This window comes from Colias philodice, chromosome 5, assembly GCF_061535455.1.
Source record: "Colias philodice isolate Cphi_HAF_F1 chromosome 5, ilColPhil1 Martin Lab GWU primary, whole genome shotgun sequence".
Lineage (NCBI taxonomy): Eukaryota > Metazoa > Arthropoda > Insecta > Lepidoptera > Pieridae > Colias > Colias philodice.
This window is the reverse complement of record NC_143090.1, coordinates 4,828,247-4,840,672: the sequence shown is the minus strand read 5'-3', so window position 1 is coordinate 4,840,672 and position 12,426 is coordinate 4,828,247. Positions and strand designations below refer to the sequence as shown.

At 30.9% G+C, this 12,426-nt stretch overlaps 1 protein-coding gene across 4 annotated transcripts in view; it reads left to right on the top strand.

Annotated features, from left to right (window-relative positions):
* LOC149488408 (homeobox protein abdominal-A homolog) overlaps positions 1-11,907 on the top strand; it is a 35,514-nt gene extending 23,607 nt beyond the window's left edge. For all 4 annotated transcript variants that reach the window (XM_089695535.1, XM_089695534.1, XM_089695533.1 and 1 more), the window contains exon 3: positions 8,107-11,907. In XM_089695535.1, coding sequence (XP_089551661.1) covers positions 8,107-8,504 — 398 coding nt within the window. In that variant the 3' untranslated portion in view covers positions 8,505-11,907. The remainder of the gene's footprint in view (positions 1-8,106) is intronic.
* The last annotated feature ends 519 nt before the right edge of the window (positions 11,908-12,426 follow it).

Below are 12,426 nucleotides of genomic sequence, written 5' to 3'. Positions count from 1 at the left end.
AAACAAAACGGGATATATTTACGCATATCAAAGGTTTCATGTCAGCGATGCATGCTTGTTACTTAAATAATATTACGTGAATAACCTCTTTACAAGTGGAATGAAATAATCCAAAAATACTTTACTAACAAAGCTCTAATACAAATTACTCGGATAAATAAAATGTAGCACGTCACATCTGCTCGTAGAAAGTTTAATAATATTTTTAAAAATTCATATGGATCGATTAAGTTACATGTGGTAGGCGAGTTTGAAGTTAATCGATAATATTGTGGTAGGTTAGGATTCTATTACCATGTATATATTTTATTGATATAAAATAGTGCTTATTGATAATTCTTATGTTTGATGAGCAATACTGATTTTGAACACGAATTTTATAGATATAAACATCGTCAATATCACTCAATAAAATTAAGTAAATAGCTCATAATCTTGTGTGAATGAATTCGAATTCTACTAAATATTTATAAGTATTAAAACGCAACGGATATTGTTATATCGGTACGTATCCTTCTAAAACAGGTTGTTAAAGTCAATGAAGTAATTCCACATTTTTTCTCGGAATTAGTAATAAGGTTGGTTGTTTTTATCTTTTTAATGTTAGAATTTAAAAAAATCATACCTACCGAAAGACTAATGAAGTTTATTTTTTTTTTATGAATTGCAACTCTTAACAAAAACGCCTTACACGTTTTTATCGACTCTACATATTCTAAATTTTCATTGAATGATTTCAATTATTATTGATAAAATTTTCAAGCTACACCTTTAGTTCTCGGTGTGTGTTCACCTTAACAATACGCGTTAATCCTTACAAAGGTTCATAAAAGTCGCTTTAACAATATTTAGTTATTCCAAAATGGTATGTGACATATAACACTGAGCGTAAATGTTTTTTGTGACTCTTGAAATGCGTTATCGTTGAATGATGGAGTCATTTTTAAAAATAAAACCCGCCTCTCCTCGTGTCACGAGAATAAACGACCACCTCGCATTAATAAATTATCAAAATAAACTTTCTTTACACAGCTTTCGTAGGTGCGCTCGGGCTTATTTTGAGCACGGATTAAATAATATTTAATAGGAAATCAAGTACGTTGTTAAGAGTAGCAATTCGTTGTTTTAAACATCCTGTTATTACATTAACACGTGGTAAGTTAATGTAAACAAAGACGACTAAAAATTCGAGTGTAAGGCATTGGTTTCCGTTTATCCGAAATAGTGCTGAGATGGCTTTGTGTTTACGATAAGGGAATAGACGTAACGAGCCATTCTTATTTATGAGATCGTTATGGCTATTCTGAATAGGAAAGGTTACATTGCTTTTATCTCATTTATTATTATTTAATGATTATTAAGTTCCAATACTAATGTAATGTAAAAAATCAAAGGAAATCACTTCGGATTACAGTAGGTACCTACTCGGTAAAAGTTATGAGAGCTTTCTGTACATAAAGCTGACGTATTAATAATTTAATAGTGATACTACGAGTTAGTAAATACTTTCATTTATCTTCAGTCCCTAAAATTTAAACGCAGATTTAAACACTATTTTAAATTAACAACTTTAAAGTTTAAAAAAATAGACAAGCACTTTTAAAAATCAAAATTTATATGTATTTGCTATTGTATATAAACTATTTTGTTTATATTTCGTCATTAAATACCATTGCAATAAAATTCTAAAGCGAATTTAAAACATTTTAATGAAAGCGTCTTCAATTACAGCATGAGAGACAAAGTTAATAATTATTCCATTGCAATGGGCGTCAGTCTGCAGCACGTTTTATTTGTGAAAATAACTTTTCCAGCATATAGCACGAAAGAAGGACCCCGCTACTGCTATTGATTTTTTTTAACTGTTTTATGTCTAAGGGGATAGAGTCGAAAATGTATTATTTTGCCCGGCAGTGGACATATTGCGTTTTAACGACTGCAGCTGGTCGCATGAAACGACTATTGCAATGCTGAAGGTAGAGATTATTGCGAATGTAAAGCCATAGTAAAATTTATGTAATTTGGGTTTTTATTTCATGATAAAGTACTTTTTAATTGTACTAAATTATTTAATATATCCTGACAAAATTATAATGAAAAAATAATACCTTAGTAGAGTCTCTACTTAATTCCTTTGTAGAGTCTACGTTGCCAAAATTTAATTAAACATGCCATAGCCTTATGTGTATTTTAAATACATTATTATGTCTTTTAGATAAACAACTACATAGTTGAGACAAATGTAGGTAAATAATTTCCAATTAAGACAGTGTGACATTCGCGCATAAATTAAACATAAACAGTTGCACCTTGCATCAGCTCATAAGAAAACAGTTGTAAAATATGCAAAATACTGTTAATTGCTGTCTTAATTATTACTTAATTATCAAATACTAAATACGTTAATATGCTAAACGGGCAAGGGAAATAGTGGATAGGTACTGTATTTTGTAAATTGTAGGTAGGTATATATGAATATCTATTCTATTAAATTCACGTTGGTGATCATTAATCAATTACCAATAAATATGAATTTGAGTGGGCATTCCATTGACACACCTATCTTTTTAAAAATAAAATACGTATAGTTATAGGTATAGTATCTATTTGATAAAACAAATAATAGTATAGGTAATATAGGAGCAAGATTTTGGCTGCTCTATAATATTTATATGGTCCATACAAATATATGAAATTAATGCTGAAGCATTAATAATTATTATTAATTACTTTGAGATAATTTCTGTATAAACTTATCAAATTACGTATCAATACGAATATAATAAATTGATTCACGTAGGTAAGTAATCATAATGGAAACATTCAGACTAATTAAATCGAATATAATGTGTCATTCTAGATATCGCATGACCCGTTTATCTGGGATAAAGTCATCAATTTCAATAATAGTTGTCATAACAGCACAATGTATAATGTAATAGTATAATAAATAGCATTTATAACTATATTAAATGTGCAGTGATCTACAATTCAGTGTCCACTGTTCAGACATAGGCTTTTATTTATAATTAGGTTGTCCATGACGGCAGTTCTTATCAAATTATATTTCTTAACTAACTCGGTTATCGCATTATTAAGCTATGCGCAGTTTTGCGTTAATTTAGCGCGTTGATTATTTAATTAAATAACCATGTTTTCAGTTTCAACTACCGACCAAATTATAACGGTGCGTATTTTGTAGAGTAATGTTATGCCTTGTTAAGGAAATTCTGAAAAATTTAGTAAAGTATTATTGCAGTTATTGCATCATATATTTTATGTATGTTCGTTTATGTACCACCATACGCATATTATATATAATGTGTAACAATGTCGGTGCATAAGTGCATACGATGTAGTTGGTGTGAGGCAATGACCCTGTTAACATTAAATCAGCCTGTCAACACTTGTTAGTTCGTTTGTGAGTTCATGACGTGTTCATATTGGTATAAGTAGCTATATATATATATATATATATATATAAAGAAACACGCCTTAACTTAACAATTTGTAAATGGCCCTACCTATTAAGAAATAAAGGATAGCACAAATCAAGTTCTACGTTTTATTTGATCAAAACAAATATCACATAACTCTAAGGCTTAATCATAGAAGTTATGAAAATTAAATTCTATAGGTAGTAGTAATAAAATAGATACTGTAATACATTAATTACGTAAGATCCTTAACAAATTACAATACCTACTCAAAGCTTGTGCTTTCAAACGTTGAGTTTATTAGCAATAGCATTGTTTATGAATATGATATCATCGTTCGCCTTAATAACAGTGAAATCTCAGTAAATGAAGTATCGATTTTAATCTCCGCTTTTCTCCATTCCAAACTGTATCGTTTCGTTATATCAGAAAATATGTTTATATTACGCTCACAATTCTCTATTAGTATTCAGCATCAAGATGAATACGTGACGTCAGCCAGGGGCAGATCAAAGATCATTCTGACATGCTACTGTACATACTTGTTAGGTTTTGAAAATAGGGCTGCTTCCAATCTCTTTTGGACATAAAAAAATGTTTATTTTCATCCTTAAGGAAAATAATAATAAATAATATAAAATATTGACTCATATACTATAAACAACGTAGGTTCAATTTTTTAATCTTATTAGGTACCTATCTACTAGATAATATAATTGCAAAAATATGTAATAATTCAGACGCAAAATTGTACAAACCTGTTTACAGGTATAATTATTAATTACCTGCTTCAAGTAAAGTCTCAGATGAATGCACCAAACAATAAAAAATATTAAATGCATAAAAAATAATGTTGGGAAAAAATTTCCTACATGCAACAAAGTATCAGAAACTAAATCGACAAACTTTATAATTTTAAATAGCAATGGTTTATGCGAATAGTTGTTAAAAATGTATTATTTACGTTTTTCATTATTTATGGAGCATTTCCAGACAGCCCTGTTCGCATGGCAATGTCCTTCGCAAAGCGGAGCACAGAACAACATTGTGATGATTTAACTGGCGCTCACAACGAGCAAAAATAGTCCTTTCCGACTCGAACAAGCTTGAAATATTAGCTTTGTAGTCAAATAAATTCCCATATCTCCACTTACGGCCCTTTTCCTGCCCCCGTCCTCGCTAGAAAACTCTATTTACAGTAACAAGTTCACACGTCTAATAAATTGTGGAAAGGCGTTTCTCGCGAATTAATTTCCGCTCTTGTTAAAGGTACTCTATTGTTTGAAACATAATCCTTTCACCCTAACAAAATAATTTTTACAAAAACTCCAAAGAGGTATTTATAAACTTGTACTGATAATATTATTTCATTAAGGATGCTTTGTCTTCGATAAATATATTATGATGATTGATGGGTATATTATAATCTCATAACTTTTTTGGGCGTATAAACCGTTATTTAAATTCACATTTACATGAAATTAACGTGTATGAAATGTGTGTGTAATAATAGAAACATACCATAAACGTAATTAAATTACCTAATTTAAATGTGTAATGACTGAACTTAATTGGATTTATATTGTTCATAAAAAATAAAGTGTCTGCGAAATTATCTTGATAATTTAAAATATTCTTAATCTTTAATTTGAATCTGTACAATCACATTTTTATTTAATAAATGACCGGAACTTTAAAAAAAGGCTCAAGCTAGAATTAACACTATACTTTTAAAGAAAGAAGAAAATATATTGGATGATTATTAACCACTCTACCTACCGTGATTCTCATTAAATCGTTGACGAGAGAGACGTCGTAGAATTATTTCTTCTTACATTAAAATTAAATTATACTTACTATATTAGGTACCTACCAACTGTACCTACTCACGTGTGAACCTTAAAAATTGTCCCACCGTGGTCAACAACAATAAGTTACAGGAATCGGGTCTCATAACATATTGCCTTTAGCCATTCCAGGAGTCGCTTAGCTTGCTCCATAAATAACCCTCTTACTGGACAAACGTTGATATAATTCACATAGGTAGGTATGTCCGATGATCCGCCGGTCTTACATTAATCAAATAGTATAAAACTGGTTTTGTACAAAGGTGGGCAGGTTATACAAAATTAAATAAAATAATAAATAAGCGAGAACATTCTGTGAGATTTATTCGAAGAGAAAAAAGGGACGCAAGAGCCGGGTCTTGTCGCTGTTTATTATGTTCGCCTGTGTCGGCTCACGATATACGCCTCTAATTAATGCTACGACGTTGTCTTCCAAGATATATTGTCCTTGCCGCGATCCTTTTAAAATGCTCTCTTAAAATTCTGAGATTAGAAATAAATAAAATAAGCAATGCATAATTTAAATAAAATATATCAAGGAATAAGCATTTAACTTATTCCATGGTATTTAAATGCAGAAATAGTTTAGTTCCTGATTTCTTTTGGAAAAGCTCGTTTTAAACTTGCGAAGTCGATTCCCTAAAAAAAGATCGATTCGACAAACTCATACATGGAGCAAATTCTCCAATCTACAAAGCTTTCGAAAATAATGGAACCCAGCTGACGGGTAGGGAGGTGTCTTCGCCTGTTGTCATGGCGACCGTGCGAAGGGTGGCCAACCTGCCTCGCTAACACATTACAAGCGCTAACAAAAAGCAAATAAATCCACCCCAACTCGCAAGTAGAATTGGACTCTATGTTCTGCACCGGAAGAACCTCTTTAAAATATCGGTCGTTATCATTTATGACCTTTCTCTTTGATTGTTTAATCGGGACGCGTGTATTGTATTTTGGGTTCCATCTTTGCTTTTTAAATTTAGAATAGCTATCTCCATCTCATTTACTCGCATCACGATCTATATTTATCGTCCTCAACCGCACTCTATAATTGTTCCATTTCTGTTTATGACATTTTAAACAGTTTTTAAGTTTTTGTTGAAATGACCGTCAGCAATAAATGTAAAATTAAAGCAGTAAAAATGCAGTTACGCTAATTTATTGCCCATATAAAATGCGGTTTCCAGATTCTGGTGGATAAAGTGATTTATTCATTGCATATTTATTTCAATACTAAAATTGCGGATTACCCGTACCGTGTAAAAATATGTTCAATTAAAGTGTAACTCAGTAAACGGTAATTTTAATTAACGGAAGTTGTTTCTTTAAAAGACATCCTTTGTTCTTACATTGTAAGATGTAAATTCATGAAATTAAATCAATTTTTTACTTATATGCATTGAATTAATTTTCCTTTTAATGTTTTTCTTTCTGCTACTGCAGATAACTTACCTTCTTGCTTATGCAAAAAAATATTATATAAGTAATCTGTAATGAACGATAATTCTGCTCCCATAATATTCTGGGAAAAATAAATTAACAAAATTCTGATATTATATTGATCAATATGAACTGATGGGCATAATAGGTATAATATGAGTGATATATTTTTAGATCTGGGGTGTAACAAGATTGGAAGTGTATAGATAGAGCTACATTATAACAAAAAAAACGCACATCACATTATATGCAAGTATATTGTTTAAAACAGAATAGCTATGTAAATCCATTAGTCACGTCTGGGCATCCTAAATTGCTACCTAAGTTATTCAGGTAAGGCTCCGTACACACGACCGGGCATTCCAAAGCGCTTCGTTCGCGTTGGTCCGCGTCCGCTATCAATTATACACGCAGGGAAGACTATTTATCTTACCTTATTTATTGAACAACTCAAAAACCTGTCTGAGATCGGTATTCTTGAGGAATTTTTTCACAGTGTAAACATGGTTTTATGTATATTATGTACCATGAATGTGATTAAATTAATTTTTGATGAAGGAAAAATAATTTATAGATTGACCGGTTAGATATACAATTAACTGACTTTAAAGTTCTTCGTTTAATAATATTCGTATATAACTATTAACTATATACCTAGAAGTTAATCGAATGATATGTATAAAATCTCGTTCAAAAAGGTTTAGCATTCAAAAGTGGACGGTCAACTATCTGTTTGTGAAATCAGGTCCACACTAAAATCTTCGACCAGTTGCTTTTTTTAAAGTAAAGGGTTAAAACTTTCACAGATTCCAAGAAAACGTTTTTATCTCGCTGTACACAAAGAGACACCTTACAAAGCATTAGAAAGTTGCGCAACCCTTCCTCACCCAGACGCCTTATAGAGCTTTCTTTTTAGAAATCTTCTATTGTGATTTTTGGACCATAAAATGAATTTAACCCTTTCCGTTACTTTTTTAAACAACACCTTTTTGGGGACAATCGGCGACTAACGGACCGTGCATTTGTTTACGTTGCTGTCAAAAACTGTCAAGTCGTAAATTTTTTTACGTCAAATCTAAGCGTATAAACTTAGGCATTCGATCTACTATGAGGTTGGTCCCAGTAGCGGATACTCTAAAATTAACTTTTATGTAGCCATAAAATATTAATGAGACATTAAATTCAAAGAAGGTTTGGAAATGAAATTTAATGGTTTCCCAAAGCCTTTGCGAATCGAAGCCAATAAATAATATTCTATGATATATAGCAGTAATAAACGTTGTACCATTCAAAAATGCTAAATATGTGCTACTTATGCTAATATTTTTTGTTTGCTTATATGTATTTGTAGAATGACATATTAAATGGATGTTATTTATTTCCAGGTCCCAATGGTTGTCCACGGCGGAGGGGTCGACAGACTTACACAAGGTTCCAAACGCTAGAACTAGAAAAGGAATTCCATTTCAACCATTATTTGACACGCAGACGCAGGATAGAGATCGCCCACGCTCTTTGCCTCACAGAGCGACAGATAAAAATATGGTTCCAAAATCGACGTATGAAGTTAAAGAAAGAATTGCGCGCTGTTAAAGAGATAAATGAACAGGCGCGCAGGGAACGAGAGGAACAAGACAGAATGAAACAGCAGCAACAGGAAAAACAAGCCAAGCTGGAGAGCCAGCATCACGGGCACCACGTGACCCACCACCACGACCCTATGAAGATGCCCATAGATAAGGGCTCCGGCGATATTCTCAAAGTGAACAAGGTGCCGACGTAAGGCGCCCACGCCCCACGCATCTTGTAGCAAAATCCTGACTGATACTGTATCATAGTGTGAATACATGAATGGAAGTGTTACGTCCATGAGGACTCGCGCGTTGCGTTAGTCGATTCGTATCCACTAGTTTTATGTTTTGCGGCTGATTTAGTAGGAGTGTCGCCTCGTTGTGGAGGTGTTTCGTGACTTTTATTGTATTAATGTTCCTTTAGTGCGAAGGACTTGCCTCGGTGTCGTTCGCTGGTGGACAGGCTGGTGATGTGCTTTAAGCATTTATTTTGTTGCCATAACCACACCATGTATTGCAATAATATTTTACTAAATTTTACAAAGGTGTAAGTGTCGCTCTAAGATTAACTATTTGGAGTGATTCTCGGTATTGTTAGTTAAGATTATGAATCTGTGAATCTCATAGTATTTATTACAGCAGCTACTCTTAAAACATTATGTTATTTCTTTTTATTATAGCTATTATAATATTATGTACATTTTGATGTATATTTTATTTGGCCGCTGCCCGTGGTCCAGTAACGTTAAAGATCATCACCACTATTTTGTGTTATTGTAAATTTTGTTGTATTTGTCAATCGGTTTCAAAAGGTTATTTTTATTTTTGATTGTGATTCAGTTCCGTTAATTAAGTTCAGTGATTATTGTTGTTTATTTGATCGCGTAAATGTAATATTCAATTATCTATAATTATTATTACGTAAATTACTAATTCCATAAGAACGTTAAACGTATATTTAAACAAAAATACGTATCAAAGTACAATTCCATGTGTAGGATTTTGTCGTAAAATCGTTTTTATTAATCTTTCTTGGAAATATGCAATATTTTTTGACGATAAGCATTCTACCTATATAGAAAATATCGAGTCCAAATTAATGAACAGGTTTCGAAAATGAATACGACGTATTGTCCAAATAAGTCAGCAGTTCAAAATTATATACGTAACATTGATACATATAATAAACAATAATGTGTACTAAAGTTAAATTTTACATGTATCTTTAAAGTTGAATAGGTAAGTGTAATATATCTTAAACGTAAGTTCGACTTTTTATGAAGTAATCTAGGTGTCATTTATACGATCTCCTCGTTCGTATTCCTGGGGACAGTTTGTTCGAATCACATAGGTAACGCAGAGAGCAACGGCATAAAGTGTATTAAAATTTAATTTTTTTTTTAAACAAACGTGCTTCCAAAATACAAAATACATGTTTCAGTCACAAATTATTAGACAAAAGGTTTTCTTTTCCATTCCTTTTTAAAAACTATATACAATAAAACTTAATTTGCTTGTAATTCATATTGTGCCAAAATAAATTAATGACTTATTCATCTCTCTCATCATCTCCTTAATTCCCATTTAAGCATTAATATTTCTTAAAACGTAATATCAGAACAAATTTAGTAGTAAAAATTAGTGTTGATAGTCACCATTATACGTAAATTATTGTCAGGGTAGAAATAATAAAAATTAAATATAAAATAATATGTGTCGATATGAATACATTTGCTTCATTTTTATAATCATATCTTAAATCAACTGTCCACTGTTTATACCATAATAATACTTACGGTCTATACATTTTCCTTAAATGACGACTAATATCGTGATATCATGTTATAGGCGTAAGAATTTCCGAATCGTGTTTTCAATAATTCCAAGCCATCGTAGAATAAAACTGATATAATATAGGATTAATGATTCACGCAATATAAACTATAAAATAGATAAAAAAAAATATTTTAAAACGTATTAAAAGGTTCATTTTTATTTTAAGTTTTCCAAAGGAATAATTTTATAAAACAATCTGTACGTATTATTAATATTGAATGTATCGGCGATCGATATATGTGCAATAGTTTTATTCATATTGGTTTATTCTATCGTCGTATTTGGTGTAAGGTTGTCGTTAGTAGGTATATAAAATTAACAATACATATTCCATCTTTGAACGTGAATAAATCGAACAAAATGTACTTAACTTTGGTATGTGTACTGTGTAGGCTTTATAAATTATTATGCATAGTTGTAACTACCGTAGATACTGATAATTTTAAGCGTATAGAACCGGTGGAAGTATTTGATTGAAAACGCTTAATTGCATATTTAGTCTCGTTAACTACAAATGGATGAGAAGGTTGCTTATTAGAACAAGGGACGTACACTGAACAGTGAACACGTTACACACCGATACTTGAACAATTACAACGCAACGTGTGTATACGAACTGTTACAAAATTGTTATCACTTATAGATAATTGTGTGGTTGTTTTTCCCTGTATTGATTTATAACGTAAGAATTGTTTCATTATTTTTGTGGGATAGTGCAAATTAGGAGAGTTATAATATGTGGAATGGAGCCTATATGGTTATTATTCGTGACTACTCGATCCTTTCTGGTTTCATATTCAACAACATAACAACTTGAGGTGTATGAGTAATGAAATTTGTGTGTATGTACGTCCAATGATTTATGTTAGGTTTTCTTTATTGTTTCTGCCTCGTAAAGAACTGTAGATAATTCACGAGAAACAATGAGCAATTTGCTAAATAGATTATATACGACCTCCATCCGTCTTGCCATATACATAGCTAGAGTTCTCTAGACCTTAGGTATTATAGTGCTTATAATACCAATACCATGTCATTAATTGTTTTTATATGTTAACATTTTTGTTCGCCTTTCAAAAATATTGTTTGATATCAAAATATAAAGTTTGGATTTATAAGGTATAAATTATTTATTGCAATATATAATTTGTTTTGAAATGAAATGAAATGAAATGAAATGAAATGAAATGAAATGAAATGATGATGTTTATTATTTTTGATGGAAATTGTCCTGTTTTATGTTTATGTTAAAGTTATAAAGACTTTCTTTGTGTAGGTAATGATAAATTTCTTGTCTTTTAAATGTAGCAATGTATGTATGTACGTATATCTATATTTTTGAGAATAGTAATAAAATCGTCATTTAAAAATAAGTAATTGTAAATAGTTGTCGAAGTTTTTGTCGCGCATTATATTTTTTGTTCATATTATGTTTATGTTATGTATTTATGTAATGAGTGCCGTACACGGTTCGCTAACAATTAAATAGTGACATAAATAAATTATTATTTTATTGCCTTTGTTTGACTTTTAAAAAATACTTGAATAAAGTACAAGAAAATAGAGAAGCATTTACGTTATATTGTCACTGTACTAAAAATGTATAAATATGATTTTAAATTGTCCATTTGAAAAGAGAACCGGCGTACGGAACCATGTGACTGTGTCGTGTTAATATAAGCAAAATAGAGGGGTGATTGTATATGAAACCCGCATTCAATATTGTAATATTAATTTCGAAGATTCAAGAGAATAAAGAGTTAATAAAACAACATATAATCTTTCTATTTTACATTTTCCCTTATGTGTTATACCTTCAACTATCCTACAACATATCCTTCCACACGTTGTAACAACGTATCCAATTATTTATAAATTATTATCAATAAGTGATTAAATTCCATGAAGATGTTCATAACACATCCTTTGTGGAGGTGATCAACATGATCAGAAGGTACCTACCTACCTATGTGAATTTTACGGTGAAAGGTTTAAAATATAAATAAACAATAAAAATATGAATTTTATACCTATGTAAGGCTTTAAGCTATGCGTGAATATTTGAGACATTGTAGAGTAATTAAATTTGGATATCACAAAAATTGCCCAAAGAAGTGCAATTATGTGGATAAAACAATTTGTTTGGCTTATTCAAAATACTATAATTATACAGGGTGTCCCACTGTTGGTATACTAAGCTCAAAGGAGGTTATAGATTTGCATACGCTGAGTACGTAAAAAATACTTAAAAAATTCCAGACCCATTTTTTTTTCAAATAGATGAATTCTTAAAACTCT